The following is a 17,938-nucleotide window of genomic DNA, read 5'->3' as shown; positions in this document are numbered from 1 at the left end:
AAAGAATAACAAGAGAATAATAAGAGTCTCCTCTGAAATGTGTTTTTCCCACAATGTTTAAACATTCAGTAGAGATAAAGAGAGCAATTCAGTGACTGTACAGATGATATAAGGATATTGCACAGACCTTGTTTTATTGCACTTAACAACATACAAATATCTTTATGAATATAGACAGAAGGTTAACAAATGGTGAGCTTATAATGAATCATTGAGTTGCTTCAACATGAGTTCTAAAGTAAACAAAAAACTGAAACATTGAGTTAACCTATTACTATTTATTTCTCACAACAATTTAATCAACACATATTTCTTATCATAAATTATGTCGTTTAACATTTTCATTTAAAATGTTAAATAACATATCTGGAGGGGGGAAATAAAAATAATTGGATTTGATTATATGAGTAATATTGCAAATCCATAAGAATTTGTACTATTTTAAAAGAAAAAAAATACACAGCAGCACTAAATATAAGCATGTGAATCATTAATATAACTGTAAGTATAACTTTACAACAATTAAAACACTGCTGTATTTTTGGCCTAAAATTACCCAATAACATCCTATAATACAATGTAGGATTTTCCATCCATTGATCAATTTAATAAAATAATAATAATATTGATAACAATATAAATCCAATTAGATTCCAAACTATTTAGTTTCATTTGGTGCTATAGGGCTGTCACAAAATACCAGTACTGACAATTACAGATTGCTACTGTGTTAATTCTACACATACTGTAATATCGTGAGAAATTCAGCATCCATCTTAAGTTTTGTCTTAAGAACCACAATGGTTCCAAACTCTGCATTTTGAGTGTGATTCATTAAAGAGAAAAAACATGAAATAAACGAAAACTAAAGCTGAATTTGACTGATAGCATCGGTTATTACATTTGACTATATTTTGTGATAGCGAATTCTTTTAGTCACGATAATCATGGATTGAAAATCTGATATCATGACAGCCCAATTTGGTGCAAAGACCAGTTTGTTCTGCGAGTACAGTAGGTGCCATTCATTCCTACTGCGGCCTTATATTCATTAAATTATAAAGGCCTGTGTACAATAAATAAAATGTATTTGTGAATGATGGACTACAATATTCCTGCATTACCAAAGAACATAGGGGATGGATGGGGTGCACAAAATCATCCGTTACTACATATCAAACTGTGTATTACACACCTCTAAAAGTGGCAATTTATATAAAACTATGTATGTTTGGTATGTAAATAGCTACCAAATACAAGGGATATTTTTGGATAATCCGTAATACTACAACAATTTTTCTTCAAAATACCAATATTTAATTTTTTAAGGAACAATACAAATAAATTTATCTTAAACACACTCATCAAATCCTAAAGCACTATTTTACAGACCGGACGTCAAAAATAAATAGAGCAAATAATGCCATATATTGTGTGTGTCGAGACTGTTACAAGGGTTCATAGAACTCTTCTACAACTTTTGTGTGTTTATCATTTCTGTGTTTATATTAACATGCTTGATAGTGACTGTAAGACTTCAGAATAGAAATATGCTAAATGTGAGGCAGGACGTGTCCTGTGTGCTGTAAACATTTAATGCACCTAAAATAAACCTTGAAATAGAATTTTTTTCTATGTTAAGTAGAAATGTTTCAGAGGTACAGTAAGCAATAGTCTCCTTGAGTTTGGCAGCAGATGATTGGCTCAAAACTTAGAACAGACAGTAACCTTCACAAGCCTGCCCTCAATACATAGCTAAAATAACTGCTAGTAATAAGGCAGTGACTGGGGGTAAAATATGGTTATTTGCATCTAGAGCTACACTGCAATATGAATAGGGAAACCTATAGACTCTGAAAGCAGATGGAGCAGAGCAGGAAGATGGAATACAGGAACATAAGCCAGAGGCCTAACCTCCGATCCAGCCTCCAGTGATTGAGGTGTACACTCAGTACCTGCACAGATATACAGATTAGGGCAGACAGAAACAGATCAAGAGATCCTCCTAAACTTTTTGTATACAAAATGAGCCAAAAATGCAGTGAGGGTAAAATTCTCACATTTAAAATTCGGAACTTACGGTGAGAAAAACAGAAGCAAGCAGTAGAATCACTGAGTATACCAGCCCCTTACTGTTAATAAAGACCTGGGGAAAAGATACGCAATGGAAATCTGAATGTTTAGACATGTGTCTGAATACATAACACGTCATCTGAGCAGCACTTAAACACAAATTAAAGTATTAATAATGATATATAACCAATTTAAAACATAGACATGAGATAATGCAACAAAAAAAACAATAAATAAAAGATCTGAAAGTATTATAATACTAAAAAATATGATTTAATGTAATATGATGCGACGAGACAAAAATAAAACAATTAAAATCAAGTCGTTTTTCTGGACCGCTGTTGTTTATGCAAAATTTTCTAAAGATAATTAAAAAATTATACAATTTTAATAATAAAATAAATAATACAAAATGTATAACTTACAGTTGATCCATAATCAACCACCAACGTTCGCAAAGCCCATGGGAAACCAAGACCCAACAGAATGTCGAAGATGTTACTGCCGATAGAGTTGGACACTGCCATGTCGCCCATTCCTGAACAACCAGACACATTTGAGCAATCGAGAACACATTACAAACATACAAATCTGATCATTTGAAATTCAAAAGGTGAATTGTTTTGGCACCTTGCCGAGCTACTATTAGACTAGCCATGCAGTCTGGAACACTGGTGCCTGCTGCTAAAAATGTAATACCCATGATAACATCTGGAATGTCCAATGTAAAACTGATAATGGTGACCTGCAACAAAGAACGAATGTTAAAGAGTAATCAACTGCAAAATGAGCCCTATAATTCCTAAATGTGTTTTCCCAGTGATACTGTGTCAATGAGCAGTTTTGTCATAAGCATTGACTGGGTTAAACTTACCATCCACACCATGAGGTAGGAGAAGACGGCAATCCAAAGTGTGGAGGCCACAAAGGTAACCATGAACCAGCGCTCCCAGCGAGGCAAAATGCAGTTGGGCACACTGTAGTACAGCAGACATCCCAAGGGCCATGAAAACAACCACTTCACTTGTTCCCAGCGCCCCTCTGCGGACAAAAGTACTGTATGTCATTACCCCAATTCTTTTTAGGCTCTTTACTGCCATCTAGAGGACAAATGCAGCGTTACATAAATGCAAATGGCACTTAAAGTATAAGGCAGTTTGTGTGAAGACCAAAATTCTGCAACTGAGCAAAAGGGCAGATTTTGACTCACACTAGCCAAACATGCTTTTCAGATACAAAATACTCTTCATGTCATTATTTCTTTTCTTTCAAAGGGTTTATCACTATTTCTCTTTAGAGCTTCTGATATATTCACCCTCCTGTCATGAACAGTAAGTCCTTTGGTTGCTGTAAAGAGATAAAGTTAGATTGATTGCAGTCTGCATCAGCCCTGTAAGATTGAGAGAGCTCTCATCACTTCAGTATAATCATAACACTGTAGTGCATGAATAGAAAATGCCTGTCCCCATTATCTAGAAATGGCTCTCAGACTAATGGGTTATGTCCCTTAAGGGGCTAAATCTTCTAATCAAGATGTGGACAAAAAATGGAGACCATGAACCAATAAACTCAAATTGTGATGCTAGCCATACTGAATATTGTATTAGTAACATTTATAAATGTATCCACTATGGTTGTGAATCCTATTACACACATATATACAGACATATCATGTGAAATATGTCTGCTCTGATCTACCAATTGGCTTGAATAAGTGCATTTAATGCAATATTAGAAGTCTACTGCCTTTTTCTGTAAAATAAATTTCAACTGTCATGCAAGAAGTTTCTTTTTTTCTGTGGATTTTATTTTATTCTGTGGTAATATTGCACATTTATCTTTCAAAACTTAAGTTAAAGGAAGGGATTGTGGTTGATTTCTATCTATGTTTTCTGACCGCCAGCGACTATCGTGCTGTGTGTTGCTTAGAAGGCATAGACATATATATATATTAACTAGCCTCATTTTCCGCTGGATCGTACATCAACCCCGCCGCCATATTGGGAGCCGACTACAAAGACATACGAGTGAATGGTGGAGCTGCAGTTTTCTGGATAAAAACACAACATCGTTTTAATTTTTTTCAACTAATTTCAATACTTTTCTATTTACGTGGAGTACAGAAACGTTTTGGCTCCAGTTAAAGATGGTTGTTGACTTGAAAATGTATTTATTGTCACACGGAACTATTAAAACTCAGGCTTGTCAAGTTATTATTTAGGCTTAATAACTGTGTACACATCGCTTAATGTGGCAGATTAAATGCACGATCCAGGATTCGCTTTAAAATCCTGGGATTAAATCAAAATGATGCCTTTACTATTTGGCTATATAGTGCTATTTCATACTTATAATGCACGGCAGTGTGATTTGTTTTACTATATCACATATACATCATGTTTTACTGCTGTAAGGGTTTTACATGATTAATAACTTTTACAGGATCTTTTATCTTTGAAAATGTCAAAAATGACAACAGAAAAATCTATTTCCACGGTGAAAAGCATTAACTATATTACCTTGGGTGTTTTGTTCGATGATTCAAATAAAGCTCAGAAACAATCTCTACATGTCTGTGTTTTATTCTCGACTACTGCAACGTGTTATTTATTTTGTTGATTGTCTTGTCTATAACTTATCACTGAACATGGTGCCATCTAAGGGATTCTTACGAATAACTGACTCAAATAATGGATTTCACATTTCCTTATGACAACCATTTATTTTAAAGTAGGCTATATCCAGATATGAAGCAGCTAGAGAAATTATAAAGTTGTGCTCTACGTATATCGTAAACCATTGAAATATGTTAAAATTTGTAAATTCAATACAGAAGTAAAGCTGCAAAACACTTTGAATTCCTCTTTTCTTTTATTCTTTGATTATCATTAATGACAGGAGTCACAGCAGCAGGTTTACGAATGCGGCCCCTTTAAGAGCAATCTCTCTACACAGATCTGACACCTCTCCTCTTTTCACAAGGCTTTGCATTCATTTTGGATTTTATTTAACACGTTGAAATCTGTGCTTGCGAAAATGCTTGCCAAAATGGGCTTTCTTGCATAATCTTGTGTGTTTTTGTTTATTCAAGCAAGAAATATAACTTAACACTGGTGTCTGAATCTCTGTCTGACAGAGATTCACCGAGGTAGCCTTTAGCCCGTGACTGTACATGGATAAGAGCATACATATATATATATATGTATGTTTCTGTACAGAATTGTCCATCATGCCTTTAATTATGAAAAAAATGTTTAACGTTTGTTTTTTATATGAATTAATATTTCCTGTTAAACCTATCCGAAGACTTACAGAATCTGAAGGCTTTTGCAGATACATTTATAAGCAGTCTGTTCCATTTTTCCGGACCGCATGGCACTCATCAGTAATGTTTTGTCCTGAATTAATGAATTATTAATTACGCATTTAAAATGCACATTATAAATTTGTGTGGATCACTCCAGAAACCGCTTGCAAAGAACCACGATGCATCATTGAATCGATTTCCACACCTCTAATGTCCACCCACCTGGAACTGTAAGAGGCCTAAAGTGCTGTTCTTCATCTGCATCTTCATCATCCTCTTCCTCATCGTCTTTAGGTAGTGTGTCCTCTGTGTTCGCTATCCTCTCTAGTTCTTCTCCTGGACCCTTCGGACTGAGTTCCTCCAGAGGCTGCGTTTCACTCTCAATGGTCCCTCCGTTCTCCAGACCCCAAGGAACCCCTTCCGTAGCAGAGCCATCTTGGCCAGAAGTGTCCCCTGCTCCACTGCCACTGCTGTCTCCAGGGCTCCTGTTTCGAATCAGCCTCTGTCTCTGTAGGTGACAGACAGATGTGAGAGATGTATAATCGGAAACTGAGCAAGAATGGAGAAAATGAGATTTAATGTAAAGCCCTTAAAATGAATGAGATTTAGTTACAGGGGATGAGAGTCAAGCTCGCAGAACATACTGCAAAACGCTGTGTGAAACAGTGCAGCTGGTCAGCGCCTCTCGATATCGACATGCAAGATCCGCATCAAGCCAACAAGCAGGTCAAGTGAATCATTTTAGATGAAGTAAAGCATTTGCCAAAACAAGCAATACAATATGATTTTTTTCTAATTTTCTCAATCTGACATCTGGAGAGTTAAAGTATACAGAAAATGACATCTGCGGACTGATTCAGTCACTGTCCTACCTGTTGGAGAATTGTTTGGAGAACCCGTAAGAAAAATCGGCATAGTAATTTTTTTAAATATTTCACTTATTTCCCTAAAACATAATTAAGATTACAAGATCAACAAGATGTATCTTTGGTTCCTTTAACAAGACATTCAGCCACGTGCAAAAGGTCGCGAGCATCCAGCCGGTACCTCAGTGATGAGCATGCGTCCTGCCATGCTGAGGCGAGTGCGGGGGGAGAAGTGGGGCGTGATCATGACACGAAGGCTTGCCTCTGAGAAAGAGAACTGGTGAGGGTGTAGACTCATCAGCTCATCCACCATCACCACCGGGGAGTCCTGGCCACCTGCATTCTGACCTGAGAGAACCGTGATACTTTGTGAGGCATTGGCAAACCACACCTTGCGCTCCGCCCTGCACCCACGCTCGCATACCTTTCTTCAAGAGGATCATGGAGGTGTCACAGTGTGGGCTTGCCTCTCCTACTGACACATCTCTGCGCAGACTGCTCACCAAACATGGCTGACCTGGTATGCCAAACCTCTGCTCCACCCAGCCCCAGATCTGACTGTTAAACCTTCACACACACACACACACACAGATGTTACCTGAGAATGAAAACCTTTCTGTATCCTCTGTTCGCATTTAAAATACTCACTTCATGATGAGGATATAAACTCCATACATTGATATGAGGAGTATTGTCTCCCACCTGTAACAGTGATGATGTTAAATCATACGCTTGAAATCTCAATGTGTATTATCAGTATTCATGCTTACGTATTAATCTTTAAGAGTCTCAGCACACTTACCAGATTACTTTTTCATCATATATGATCTAAAAAAACAAAAGACACAATATATTTCAATATACACAATTTCTTTAATAAGATGCGATTGCAATAGCAAAATACAGAGAGGCAAATATGATGTTATTTCAAAACAAAGAGTGCACTGCGTTTTAAGTCAAAACTACTTATCCAAACACAGAAAAGCCAGTTTTACTGGATTTAATCAGACTATTCAAAATGCGCCTTGTTCACAGAACTCGATATATAGACCGTTTCATCAGACTTGCGCGCCGGGACTGCAGCTAACTTTCGGTCTGTGTTTGGCTAGTGTCTAATAATATAACTATTTATATTGTATTTAATTTGTGTTAATATTCATTAATATGATTCTTTTATTGTTGGAATTTAATTTTTTCATGTGGTCACTTTAAAACAGTCTATACATTGCACCATACTAATAAATTTGTGTATATTTGTCATAAATCATGCATAGCGTTAAACTCTTTTCGTATATTCATAACATCACAGTTCCTAAATGAAATAAAAGATATAACAATAATAGCGCCCTGTAGTTTGATCTTTACCAGAATCAAGGCCAACACAGACAGGATGTAGTATGTAGAGTCGCGGAAGAGCGGCCACCATGTCAGAAAGATTATCTGGGAAACAGGAACAAGGAAATAAATATGAGGGAAAATAATATTATAATATTTTTATTAGCAGTATTTTTATGTAACTCAACATAGGGAGCTAGAGCAGGGGCTGAAAACTATTTCAATTTTTGAGAGCAATTTTTAAGCTCAGCCAAAACTATCCAAATTGAAAAGAAAACAGTGCAAATTATATAGAGTTACTGTATATAAAGTAAAGAAACTACTCATTTTGATTCATGCGTTTATTAAATCCATATCAGTCTTGTTACTGTTGATTTTATGAAAGCTTTCAACATGACTTAAGTATAAATGTTCTTAAAGTCGGCATTAAATGGAAGTACCGATTTCCTTTTTTCCGTATTGTGACGTATAGCCGAGTAAAACTACTTCTCGAAATGAGAAAAAAATGTAGGCCGGGACTTGATATCATCCACCAATGACTGATTGGATCGATAAAATGTGAAAGATTTGAACACCAGTTTGCAATCTGTCATTGCAGCCCCGCCCTCAAGTCATTCCTTTTGATCAGAAGTGAAGAGAGGTTGTTTCAAGAGGGGGAGGAGGTTAATTAAAAGATATTATGATTTGCAGGGATGCATAACTTACAATAAATACTTCACAAAATACTTGTAAACAATTAGAATGATCATTTATAATTTCATGCTAAAGTCTAGATGCAATTTAAACAACCTAACCTTCTGTTCGACAGCACACGTAGTTTTAAATACGATTCAGTTTGAAAGGTGTTATTTATTTATCACTATGAAACAGGTCTAAAGTATTTAACTTGATACAATACAATATAATACAAGTAGGTCAATGGCATTATAATTATAAGGGGGTCCTTGGAAAATTTCCCCTGAGCTGTCTGGATTTACAGCGGCAGACATATTACCTGTCCAGAAAATATGCCACACACTCCGATAATGACCAGAATGTTGAACACAGCTGATCCCACAATAGTTCCCACCCCAAGATCTCCCTTGGTGATGAACACACCTTATATATAAAGAGAACACGTTATTGACTACATTTTTACAGCATTCAATCAAAACACATTGTTGGACGTCATTTACACTCACCAATCAAAGATGTGAAAAGCTCAGGAGCGGAGCTGCCTGCTGCCATGAAGGTGGCACCTGCAACATCTTCACTAAGTTGCAAGTTCTGAAAATACAAATATTAGCTCTGAATATGGCCTGAAAGTAACCTTACGTTAATTCCTGACACAGAATAAAAGTATCTCACCTCACAGATTTTTTCCAGAGAAGGTACAAAGTAGACGTCACAGACAATAGCAAGAGCATAGAACATGTAAACTGCCTGTGGTCACGAGAACACATAGAAAAGGGTTTTATCTTCATAAAAAGAAATCTGAGCAACAGCAGACAAATGGGTTGTATTTATTGAAGTATCATATTTTGTTCTGCTATGTACTTCCTCATGCTTTGTGTAATATGTCAATATATATCACGTCCATACTCACACAAAACACATGCAGTAGAATTGCTCCATGCCTCCTCTGTGTCTTAGTGAAGATGTCTTCAGGAAATTCATGGATAGCTGGGTTTTATTAGCATAGAAACAAGGGTTGGAACAATTGAGAATACAAGCAGAAAATATGCAATAGGAAAAGCTAAAAACCTCAGAATTGTACAGAAACATATATTCATATGCTACAGTATATGAAACAAGTCTGACAGTTCAGCTCTGAGACAGATAACAGTAACTCATCATAGTGTCCGATTTCTCTAATAATATTTGAAGTTAATCACTTTGAAAAAGCATTTACGTGATATACAGTAATCAAATGATGGATCATAAGCTTTAATGTTAACAAGAAACTGTTATTTTGTGTTGCTTAGAGCATTCAGACTGACATGACTGGATAACCCTAACCGTTACAAATATATTTTTAAGTGATAAAAACATATACAAAGCAAAAATAGGTCTCATCTACAGTAGCACTCATCTGTTTTAGGATGTGCTTTTACATTTCATTGATGTAGCACTATGTACAAAATGTGGCCCATTTAACTTAGGGTTGTGAAGAGGCTTTTGTATTTGGTAAGTGGCAATTGAATTGACCGGCCTTTAAGGTAATCTGTTAAAGTGCAGAGAGGCCAGGAAGAGTAAATCAGTCTGGTTGAATCAGAGGTGTGGAAATAGTTCTGCTCCTTGAGATGCAATCAGCATTAATATTGCTCTTTTAAAGAGGCCGGCTGACTAGACCGTAAAGTCCCTTTAAATGCACAGAATAATAAAAGTTTTAGTTTTTTATCACAGTAATATGTTTAAAATGTATGGAGTTCGCATATAATTTGATAATTCAAATGTATTTATATTGTATGCCATTTTGCCCAATGATTTGCTTAATGATTTTGATTACTCTGAGCTCCTAAATGAATTATCATAATGCATAACTGGAACAACAGCTGCAAGATTAAATTTACAGAGGACTCGTTTATTGAATTTGGCAAATCAGACGGATTTATAAATAATAAAAGGGGTGTAATGATTTTTGTGGCCTCAGAGAATTCAATTATTACATTTTTACAATGAAAGAGATCTGCAGTCCAGTCCGCAGTTTTCAGATATTCTAAAACAACATTAAGCATTGCCAATAATGTTAATTAATGTATGTACATTTTAGCATTACATTAAATACCACATCCGATCACATAAGAAAAATATGATGTCTGACTGTTACACACAGTCACATCATCAAAAATACTGTAATACTATCATTATTAATATTTACTCTGCATTATATGCGACATTTAAAAATGAAGTGGTTTGTAATAATACATGGATGTCATTTCATATGATGTGTCCCTCAAAAGCGCCACACTATGAATGCTTTAAACAGACATCATCTGTTCTGAAATTAGGATTCCGTTGCTTAGTAACACAATCCTCAAAGGGAGTCTGACTATGAAGAGGGCACCTGTCTGCATCATTTCACAGAATGAACAGACAGGGAATAAAGATTGTGAGATGTGAAGACAAGTGATAGAGGCAGGAGGAGAGATTGAGAGCGAGAAATCGGCTTTCTGTGTTTTGTACTCACCAGCTCGAGGTGTGCTTGATGTCTGGTTCTCCTCAATGCCATGCTGGGTTAACTTACGCCGGGACCAGATAAGGTCCGAATCCTCTTTGGAATGTGCTGTAAAATGCATAAAACAATCCTTTATTTTTAATATAAAAACAGCTACACTGGTCAAGATCAAGATTTACATGCACACACTTATCCAACTGCCACTTGCATCACAATATATTGTTCTAAGAAAATGTTGTGTTCTTTATTATTTTTATACATTCAGAAAGATCTACACCAACACCATATATATCCATTACACCTACATTCAGACTATTTAAAAATAGGCAGAAGATTGAAGCTATCAGAATGATTCCTCCCCTCCATTCAAGTTCCCATGGAAACCTGATCCAAAAGCAGTGATTAATGAGTGGTGTGGAACTGGATGTGAGCCCAGAGTGGGTGTGGTTTACCCAAGAACCGAATGACAAAGATAGTTCTCATTTACATATGCAAAGTAATCAGTTCCAAATATAACTGCAACAGGCTTCAGAGAAATTCTTCGACAAAACCGCTCTTATTAAGTCAGCTTTATTTATATAGCGCTTTTTACAATTTTCATTGTTACAAAGCAGCTGTACAAGAAAACATTGACTATAAGTAAAACATAAAAGGTTATGAAAGTCAAAACACAGGTCAAATATCAGACACAATAAATTCCAATATGCAGTGTTAATTAAATAAGACTATCAAATTCTAGCAAATATTAGGGTGATGATAGAGTAATGATAGAGATATACTGTTTGAAAAAGCATAATCGAATCATTATCAAATATTTGGCATACATTAAGGAGTGAAATGCGGTTAACTGTCGATTACCTCCTTTTTATCAGAGAAACTTCAGATAGCCATTCGTGGCATTTTAGGTTTTGACACATCTGTAGCAATTTCTGCAGAATACTTGCCCTGGCGATGTTACAGGGTGGTTGAAGTTACTAAAAAATCACACTGGTTCATTCAGCTGTAAACTCCAAAGGCACACTGTTTAACATTCAGACTCCCAGAGGAACTCATTACTCGCACAAAGCAAGAAGTTGAAGGCATGGAGAACAGATCAAATAATAAGCAATGCATGGGAACAAGGACACAAAAGAAGCAGGCCATGTATGCTATTCCTTATCTCTATAAGTGTTTTCAACTAAATGTTTCAGCACCATGTCAACTCTATCAAAGCTTATTGCTGACATTATGTCTTAGTGTAGACATATGGTTTCCAAGCCTTCATTGCTTCACATCCTTTTCATTTAAGTGTCATATAGAAGCCATTTAAAGCCTTTTACTGCTCTATAGAAGCACCAAAAATGCCCTAAAAGGTTGCCATCTCTAAAAATGGAAAGTGGGCTGATTAACCCGATATTCTATGATGTCTGAGGTACTTCAATACCCCTGCTGATCTCAATCCTTCAGAGTGATGATGGCTAACAGTGAAGAACTGAGACACAGGTGTGACGTCCAGGTAACAATACTGTAGACGTGCTGAGGGAGGTCACGGTGGAATATGTCAGACTGAGGCTACTGTCACAGTGATGCCCTTTAGAGACAGGTAATTATGTGCCTGCCGTGGTCTGCCACCCCTGTGCTTTATTTAGTCCCCGCTGCTCTCTCAGTGATGCTTTTTGGGGTTTCAGTATGAAGATCCTGACATCACTCAAGGCTTTCAGATGGCTGAGAATTGACGGAGACATCTAGTTCTTCATTCCCTTAGGGTCTAATCGTTGTATTTTTTCATAAACGCCAGTATCATACATGCTTGATGTTGATCTTGAGATGAAGAAAATGAAGCATAATAGTGTAGTAGCTGTGTGTTTTTTGGGGGTGGTTTGATCACAATTTGTAATTAAAGGGATAGTTCACCCCAGAAATGAAAAATCTGTCATTGTTTACTCTTGTCATTTCAAACCTGTAGTGTTCTTTCTTCTGCAGTACACGAAAAATATTTTGAAAATTGTTGGTGACCAAACAATGGCGGTATTGACTTCTACAAAACCAAATCATGTCAAGGGGTACCGCCGTTGTAATGTTACCAGCATTCTTCATAATATCTCCTTTTGTGTACAGGTTTGAAATGACAAGAGGGTGAGTAAATCATGACAGAATTTTCATTTATGGGTAAACTATCCCTTTGACATAGCGTTACTATAAAAATAATGATTAAAATATGTTTACTTAAAGTGAGACGACGGTAAATTATTGGTTAAGGGTTTCATACAAATACCACCTATGGTTACTGTAAATTCCATAATGAACATTATGTGAACACGTTAATATTCCAGAAACACATTCTTTGAGAAAATGAGCCACAGTTTTATTACAGTTAAAGGGAAGTAACCATATGTTTCGGCCAGATACCTTTTTTATTATCAGTTTTGCTATAATTGGATATTGTGGTAAGACTATGGTACATTTGTATCTCCTTAAAATAAATCTACGGTTATGATAGTCAGACCGTGGTTATTTTTCGTAAGGAATAAATGGCTTCAAATCTCTAGCAGCGAAAATACTCGAATATATAGAATTGGCTGAAATGTATAAGGTGTAGCCTACATAATGTATCGTGGGCACATTATAGGTGATATCGAAGAAAATATCGTTAAATACTTAATGCACCGGATACGTCTGAGTTAATAAATAAACGCACCTGTTACATGAAGAATTTGAGCAAAGCAGGTGCCGGCGATGAGCCCGACAGCGCATAAACAGAGTCGATAGAAGAGCCGCTGCCGTCTGGATGTCAACACCGCCTTCATTCCTCCACCACACCTCTTAAAACATATCCATGCACGAGAGAAGACCTCTTCTTTTGTTCACACCACCTAAATCAAGCTCTTATTATACAACATACGGCGGAGTCGCTTGTTGAAATTCAGCCATACGTTTTTCGCATCCTACCGCACACTATCATCGTTCACTTACTGATATTCAACCCATTCCATGTTTAGTAACAAACACATACAACGAACCGATGATAAACAGTCGCCGAGTAGGAAAATAACAGAAATATTCAAATGCTTTCACATATTGTTCCAGTTTATAAGCATTCTGATCACATCCACCTCCATCTGCGCTCCTCTTTCTCTCTCTCCTCACGACGCGCGACTCCGTCACTGAGGGTGTTTCCCAGACCCTCACTAGTGCGCCCCTATTGCAGGCTACTCGCAGTCAAGAACACAGCCTAACCATTATCCAGCCAGTTTTATAGTTTTTGACAACATAGCCTTTGGACATTTAAGCCTTAAAATTAAATGTCATTGCATATAGGCCTATGTAGTAAACAAATGGCACGAAGGCAGATCTTCCAAGCAAACATGTCCCAAAAAAGGGTTTCTGACCTCATACTTCCACTAAGATCCAATTTGGTAACATTCAAACATTTTAATTCAGAAAAAAGCCTGTTATTAATCATATAAATATATATATATATATATATATATACACAGTCTATTGTAATTTAGCTACTGAATTTCAACGGTGGCTTTGTGCCTACATTCCGGTTTTCTTGATTTACTGCATTACATAAACATCATTTCAGCCTACATTGAAGCTCTTCATAGGTAGAATTTAATTAATATAATGAAAAGTAAGTTTGATTTGAAACTTTAGATAAGATATAAACCATATTCAGTGTCATACAAATAAAATATTTTTTATTGAACTAAGAAAAAACAATAATGCATAGACAGCTGGCATATAGAACATTCACAATTTGTTTTAACATGTTATTTGGCACATCAATCGTTGTTTGAAATAACAAAGAACATAAGGAGTGTCAAACAATTTTAAAAAGTTAACTTTTCAAAAAAAATTGCAGTAATACTGTGGCAAAGATTGCAGAAGTAAACAAAAATGCATCAAATTTTATCAACATCCACCAATTTAACATGAATTAAAATTAAGACAGTAGTAGAGAAAACTGAAAAGCAAATGTACAAATCAAAGTCCATTTCTTGCTGGTTTCGTTTTAGTAGAAAGCTGGTAGTAGTTGGGTGGAAGCACAGCATGCAACCACGGCTTCAGGCTCAACAACATGCCACTACGTCAGCTGGGCCAATAAATTCTTTCGGCAATAAAAAAATCATTGTATGCTCTTTACTTCTTGGGCTCTAATGAACCAGTTAGCATGAAGTTTATGCCATCTCCAGGCAACGGGGAAGGAATCAATGGACAGAGCCAACAAATGTACCAGTACTTGCCCATGCATTCTCTGATGTTGGCCAGCACTCCTTGGTTGTAGGGCCGACGTGTGGAATACCACTCACGAGTGGTCTGGCCCCTAAGCATCAGAGCCACATGAAAGAAGAGGAAGGCAGCAACCAATAGGAAGCCCAGTACGCAAGTATCGGCGATGAACGCAAAAGCAAAGGCCCTTGTCGTCACTTGCCCTTTGACAGGAGAAAAACAGAGATTTAGAGGTATTCTCATTCACGAGTCATTGCCATATTTTTTATTCCCTGAGGTCCATCTGTCTTTTGTGTTAAAAAAATATTAAAAAAAAAGCATTATATTTAGACCTCATGTTGCATTTAATATAAATGTTTCCACATTTATTAAAGGGGGGGGGGGTCAGTGTTTCATGCATTCTGACTTAATTACAATGTTAAACGTGCTGGCTTGTCGTGCATAACATGGTCAACTTGTTAAAAAACAAGTTGGGTGTATGATGTAGTATATCTGTGCTGGATAAACTCTGTTACATTACAACTTTTCTTAGTCCCTTATTGGGCAATTCGCACATCCACACGTGCGGAAAAAGCACACCCAAGCGTCAACCAGCGAGATAATTAATCAATGTGAATCAATGTGCTTCACAGAAGTTCAGCTGTTTGTTTGCTGTTTGTCAAATTTCTATGGCGCGATCAATCTCCGCGTACTTGCGCCATGTAATCAATATATAAAAAAAACTTGTCAAAATGCGACCCTTTAGTCGCAGTCTGGAGCCCTGGAGTATTTATACTTGAGAAATAACTAAAAGCGCACATAATTTTTTATGTACTGAAGTTTTAAAGGTAGAACATGACATGTATTTATGAAATGTTATGGAGTAAAAAATATGATGCTTTATAATGTGGTGAAGTAAAATTCCAAAGTAAAAAAACTCGAGAAGATACTGAAAATGAACTTCACTAAAAATACTTCAATACTGTCCACCTCCGATGAACCAAGAGTACATTTTCCACCACTGCTAGTAGCAGCTTTCCTTAAAAGTGTATTGAGGTACAGATATGTTCTACCAAATATTAGGTGACGATCACATAATTTCATCAAAGTTCTAATGATTTTGAGTTTACGCACCTATTTTGACTGTTACAAAGGCTTCCTTAACATAAACATTACACACATAGCGGTGTGGTTCAAATTAATATAAGTGTTTCTTAATAATCCAACTTTCCAGAACAAAATATGATGCAAGTATGAATGACTTCATATGTAATGCATCAATTCTGTAGATTTACAAAATAGCTGACTGTAGAATTAGCTTTTTGGTAGGTCACAGTCGGTAAAACATCTTGTGGCCTACCCAATAAAATAACCGTTGAAAAAAGTTCTGTATACACCCCTGCTCCAAAGAGTAAAGAAAAGTAAAAAAATGTCTTCAAAAAGGTCAAACACGCACCATATTATGATCACATTTTTGCTTAAAAAGGCATTCTGACTAAATAGACTAATTCTTAATCCACCTATTGAGCAGTATGGTGTCTACCAGCAGAGCAGACCTGGATCCTTTGAATTAAATGAGTAATTTGCTGCTATACCTGTAGGACTCATTCGATCAATGACAATTCAATTTCTTATTACATTAGTGGTGTTTACAACAGACCCATACTCACCAGAGACAAACATCAGCCACGGCACCAACAAAAGCATGACACTGTGAAACGTGACACCTTCCTTGAGGATGACGATGAAGACTTCAGCATTCATGACTACCGCATAGAGCAGCCCTGCCCACATGAAGAGCAAACAGTTCAGGAAATACCTGTAATTGCGGAACCCGACACACTGGCCAAAAAACACGCAGTGGTGATCCCGGCGCAGGACACACACGTTGCAATCGTAACAGTGTGAGCACCGTGGGGGAGTGTGCGTCTCGCAGGAGTAGCAGTACCTGCGAAAGAAGATGAAAGTTATAAATCACAATTGTTTATAGAAATAACGTTTCACTGCATTAATAAAGGGCACACCAGTTTGAGGCTCGTGTAGAAAGGAGATTAAAAAGCATAGATATAAATAGTTGATTTTAAAGCAAAACAGACCGATTACCTCCATCCTTGACCCACAACATCCCCGCCGAGAAACACTCCACGAATACTTGGGTTCGTTTTCATAAACAGCGACGCGTTCCACGTTATATTCCCCAACATGAAGTACTGAGCGAAGAGATGCATGGCCTTCCATATCTTGGACCACTCGGTCTTCTTCTGCGCTTGTTCGAGGGGAGCCTCAAGCAATACCAGATAGCTGACCTCCGCGGTGATCGAGAACACCAACACGGCGTTCAGGACGATAGGAAGACGGCTACTGGCTGCCTCCATTTTATCCCAAACTCTACTCATAAATCCAACCATGTTTACCTTAAACTCACCTGGTGCGTGAGACACAACTTTAATCTATACAGTTCAAAGCCACTTCATTCACGTTTGCTCAAATCCGGCAACCGAGAGACACATTGGCGATCCTGCGGAAGTCCTGCGGTTAAACGACATTTATGAAGACTGAAACAAACAGACAGCTCTATCGTTATCGATACGACATCGATACCTGTGATTCGCACGATACCGACGCTCCAGTACAGTGACAACAGCTAGCGACTTCTATTTATACAATTACGCGATTTCATTTCCTTCATTACATTCAGTGTATTTTCTGTGTTATCGAAAAGTAATGTCTGTGTGGTTGTCCGGCTGCCTTTAAGAAAGAGCTGCTGGTGTTGCTGTAACAACATTTGGCACATGACGTGTGTGTTGCACCTGAAACTGTCCCTCTGTCACAAGCGTCGAGTTTACAGTTCCATGCGGAATACTTGTTTTATATTTACATTCATTTGACTAGAAAACAATCGATATATTGAAGTAATTAAAGGGCGAGATGCCTTAAAGTTGCAGTACATTATTCAGGTCGAAAAAGAAAATTTTAAATGGTTTCCATCACCTATTTCCCATTAAA

At 37.0% G+C, this 17,938-nt stretch overlaps 2 protein-coding genes across 2 annotated transcripts; both read right to left on the bottom strand.

The window, feature by feature from the left end:
• Positions 1-110: 110 nt before the first annotated feature.
• Positions 111-13,877, bottom strand: slc24a6a (solute carrier family 24 member 6a). Its single transcript, XM_079480382.1, has 17 exons — positions 13,416-13,877; positions 10,751-10,846; positions 9,167-9,243; positions 8,929-9,003; positions 8,763-8,847; positions 8,576-8,679; positions 7,612-7,686; positions 7,049-7,074; positions 6,895-6,948; positions 6,671-6,813; positions 6,428-6,594; positions 5,603-5,888; positions 2,948-3,114; positions 2,704-2,818; positions 2,499-2,611; positions 2,081-2,146; positions 111-1,955 (listed from the first exon to the last, which is right to left on the bottom strand). The coding sequence occupies exons 1-17, from the start codon at positions 13,522-13,524 to the stop codon at positions 1,845-1,847; spliced, it is 1,869 nt and encodes a 622-aa protein (XP_079336508.1). The 5' UTR covers positions 13,525-13,877; the 3' UTR covers positions 111-1,844.
• Positions 13,878-14,404: 527 nt separating this feature from the next.
• On the bottom strand, positions 14,405-17,770 carry zdhhc24 (zDHHC palmitoyltransferase 24). Its single transcript, XM_079480298.1, has 4 exons — positions 17,534-17,770; positions 17,036-17,461; positions 16,603-16,880; positions 14,405-15,156 (listed from the first exon to the last, which is right to left on the bottom strand). Exons 2-4 carry the CDS (start codon positions 17,338-17,340, stop codon positions 14,864-14,866), a joined length of 876 nt encoding a protein of 291 aa, XP_079336424.1. The 5' UTR covers positions 17,341-17,461; positions 17,534-17,770; the 3' UTR covers positions 14,405-14,863.
• Positions 17,771-17,938: the final 168 nt, after the last annotated feature.

Source organism: Barbatula barbatula, assembly GCF_947034865.1.
Source record: "Barbatula barbatula genome assembly, chromosome: 18".
In the NCBI taxonomy this organism is placed as follows: domain Eukaryota; kingdom Metazoa; phylum Chordata; class Actinopteri; order Cypriniformes; family Nemacheilidae; genus Barbatula; species Barbatula barbatula.
Note: the sequence above shows the minus strand (reverse complement) of the source record. Positions and strands in the feature narration are given on the sequence as shown.

What these genes read in the sequence shown, in the direction of transcription:
- slc24a6a (XM_079480382.1), bottom strand. Translation starts at nt 13,524, where the DNA reads ATGAAGGCGGTGTTGACATCCAGACGGCAGCGGCTCTTCTATCGACTC. An exon ending in TTCTACTGCATGTGTTTTGT is followed by an intron (nt 9,004 to 9,166) that starts GTGAGTATGGAC and finishes TCGTGACCACAG; the next exon opens with GCAGTTTACATGTTCTATGC. An exon ending in CTCTGGAAAAAATCTGTGAG is followed by an intron (nt 8,848 to 8,928) that starts GTGAGATACTTT and finishes TTGTATTTTCAG; the next exon opens with AACTTGCAACTTAGTGAAGA.
- zdhhc24 (XM_079480298.1), bottom strand. Translation starts at nt 17,340, where the DNA reads ATGGTTGGATTTATGAGTAGAGTTTGGGATAAAATGGAGGCAGCCAGT. An exon ending in GTTGTGGGTCAAGGATGGAG is followed by an intron (nt 16,881 to 17,035) that starts GTAATCGGTCTG and finishes CTTCTTTCGCAG; the next exon opens with GTACTGCTACTCCTGCGAGA. An exon ending in GTGGCTGATGTTTGTCTCTG is followed by an intron (nt 15,157 to 16,602) that starts GTGAGTATGGGT and finishes CTCCTGTCAAAG; the next exon opens with GGCAAGTGACGACAAGGGCC.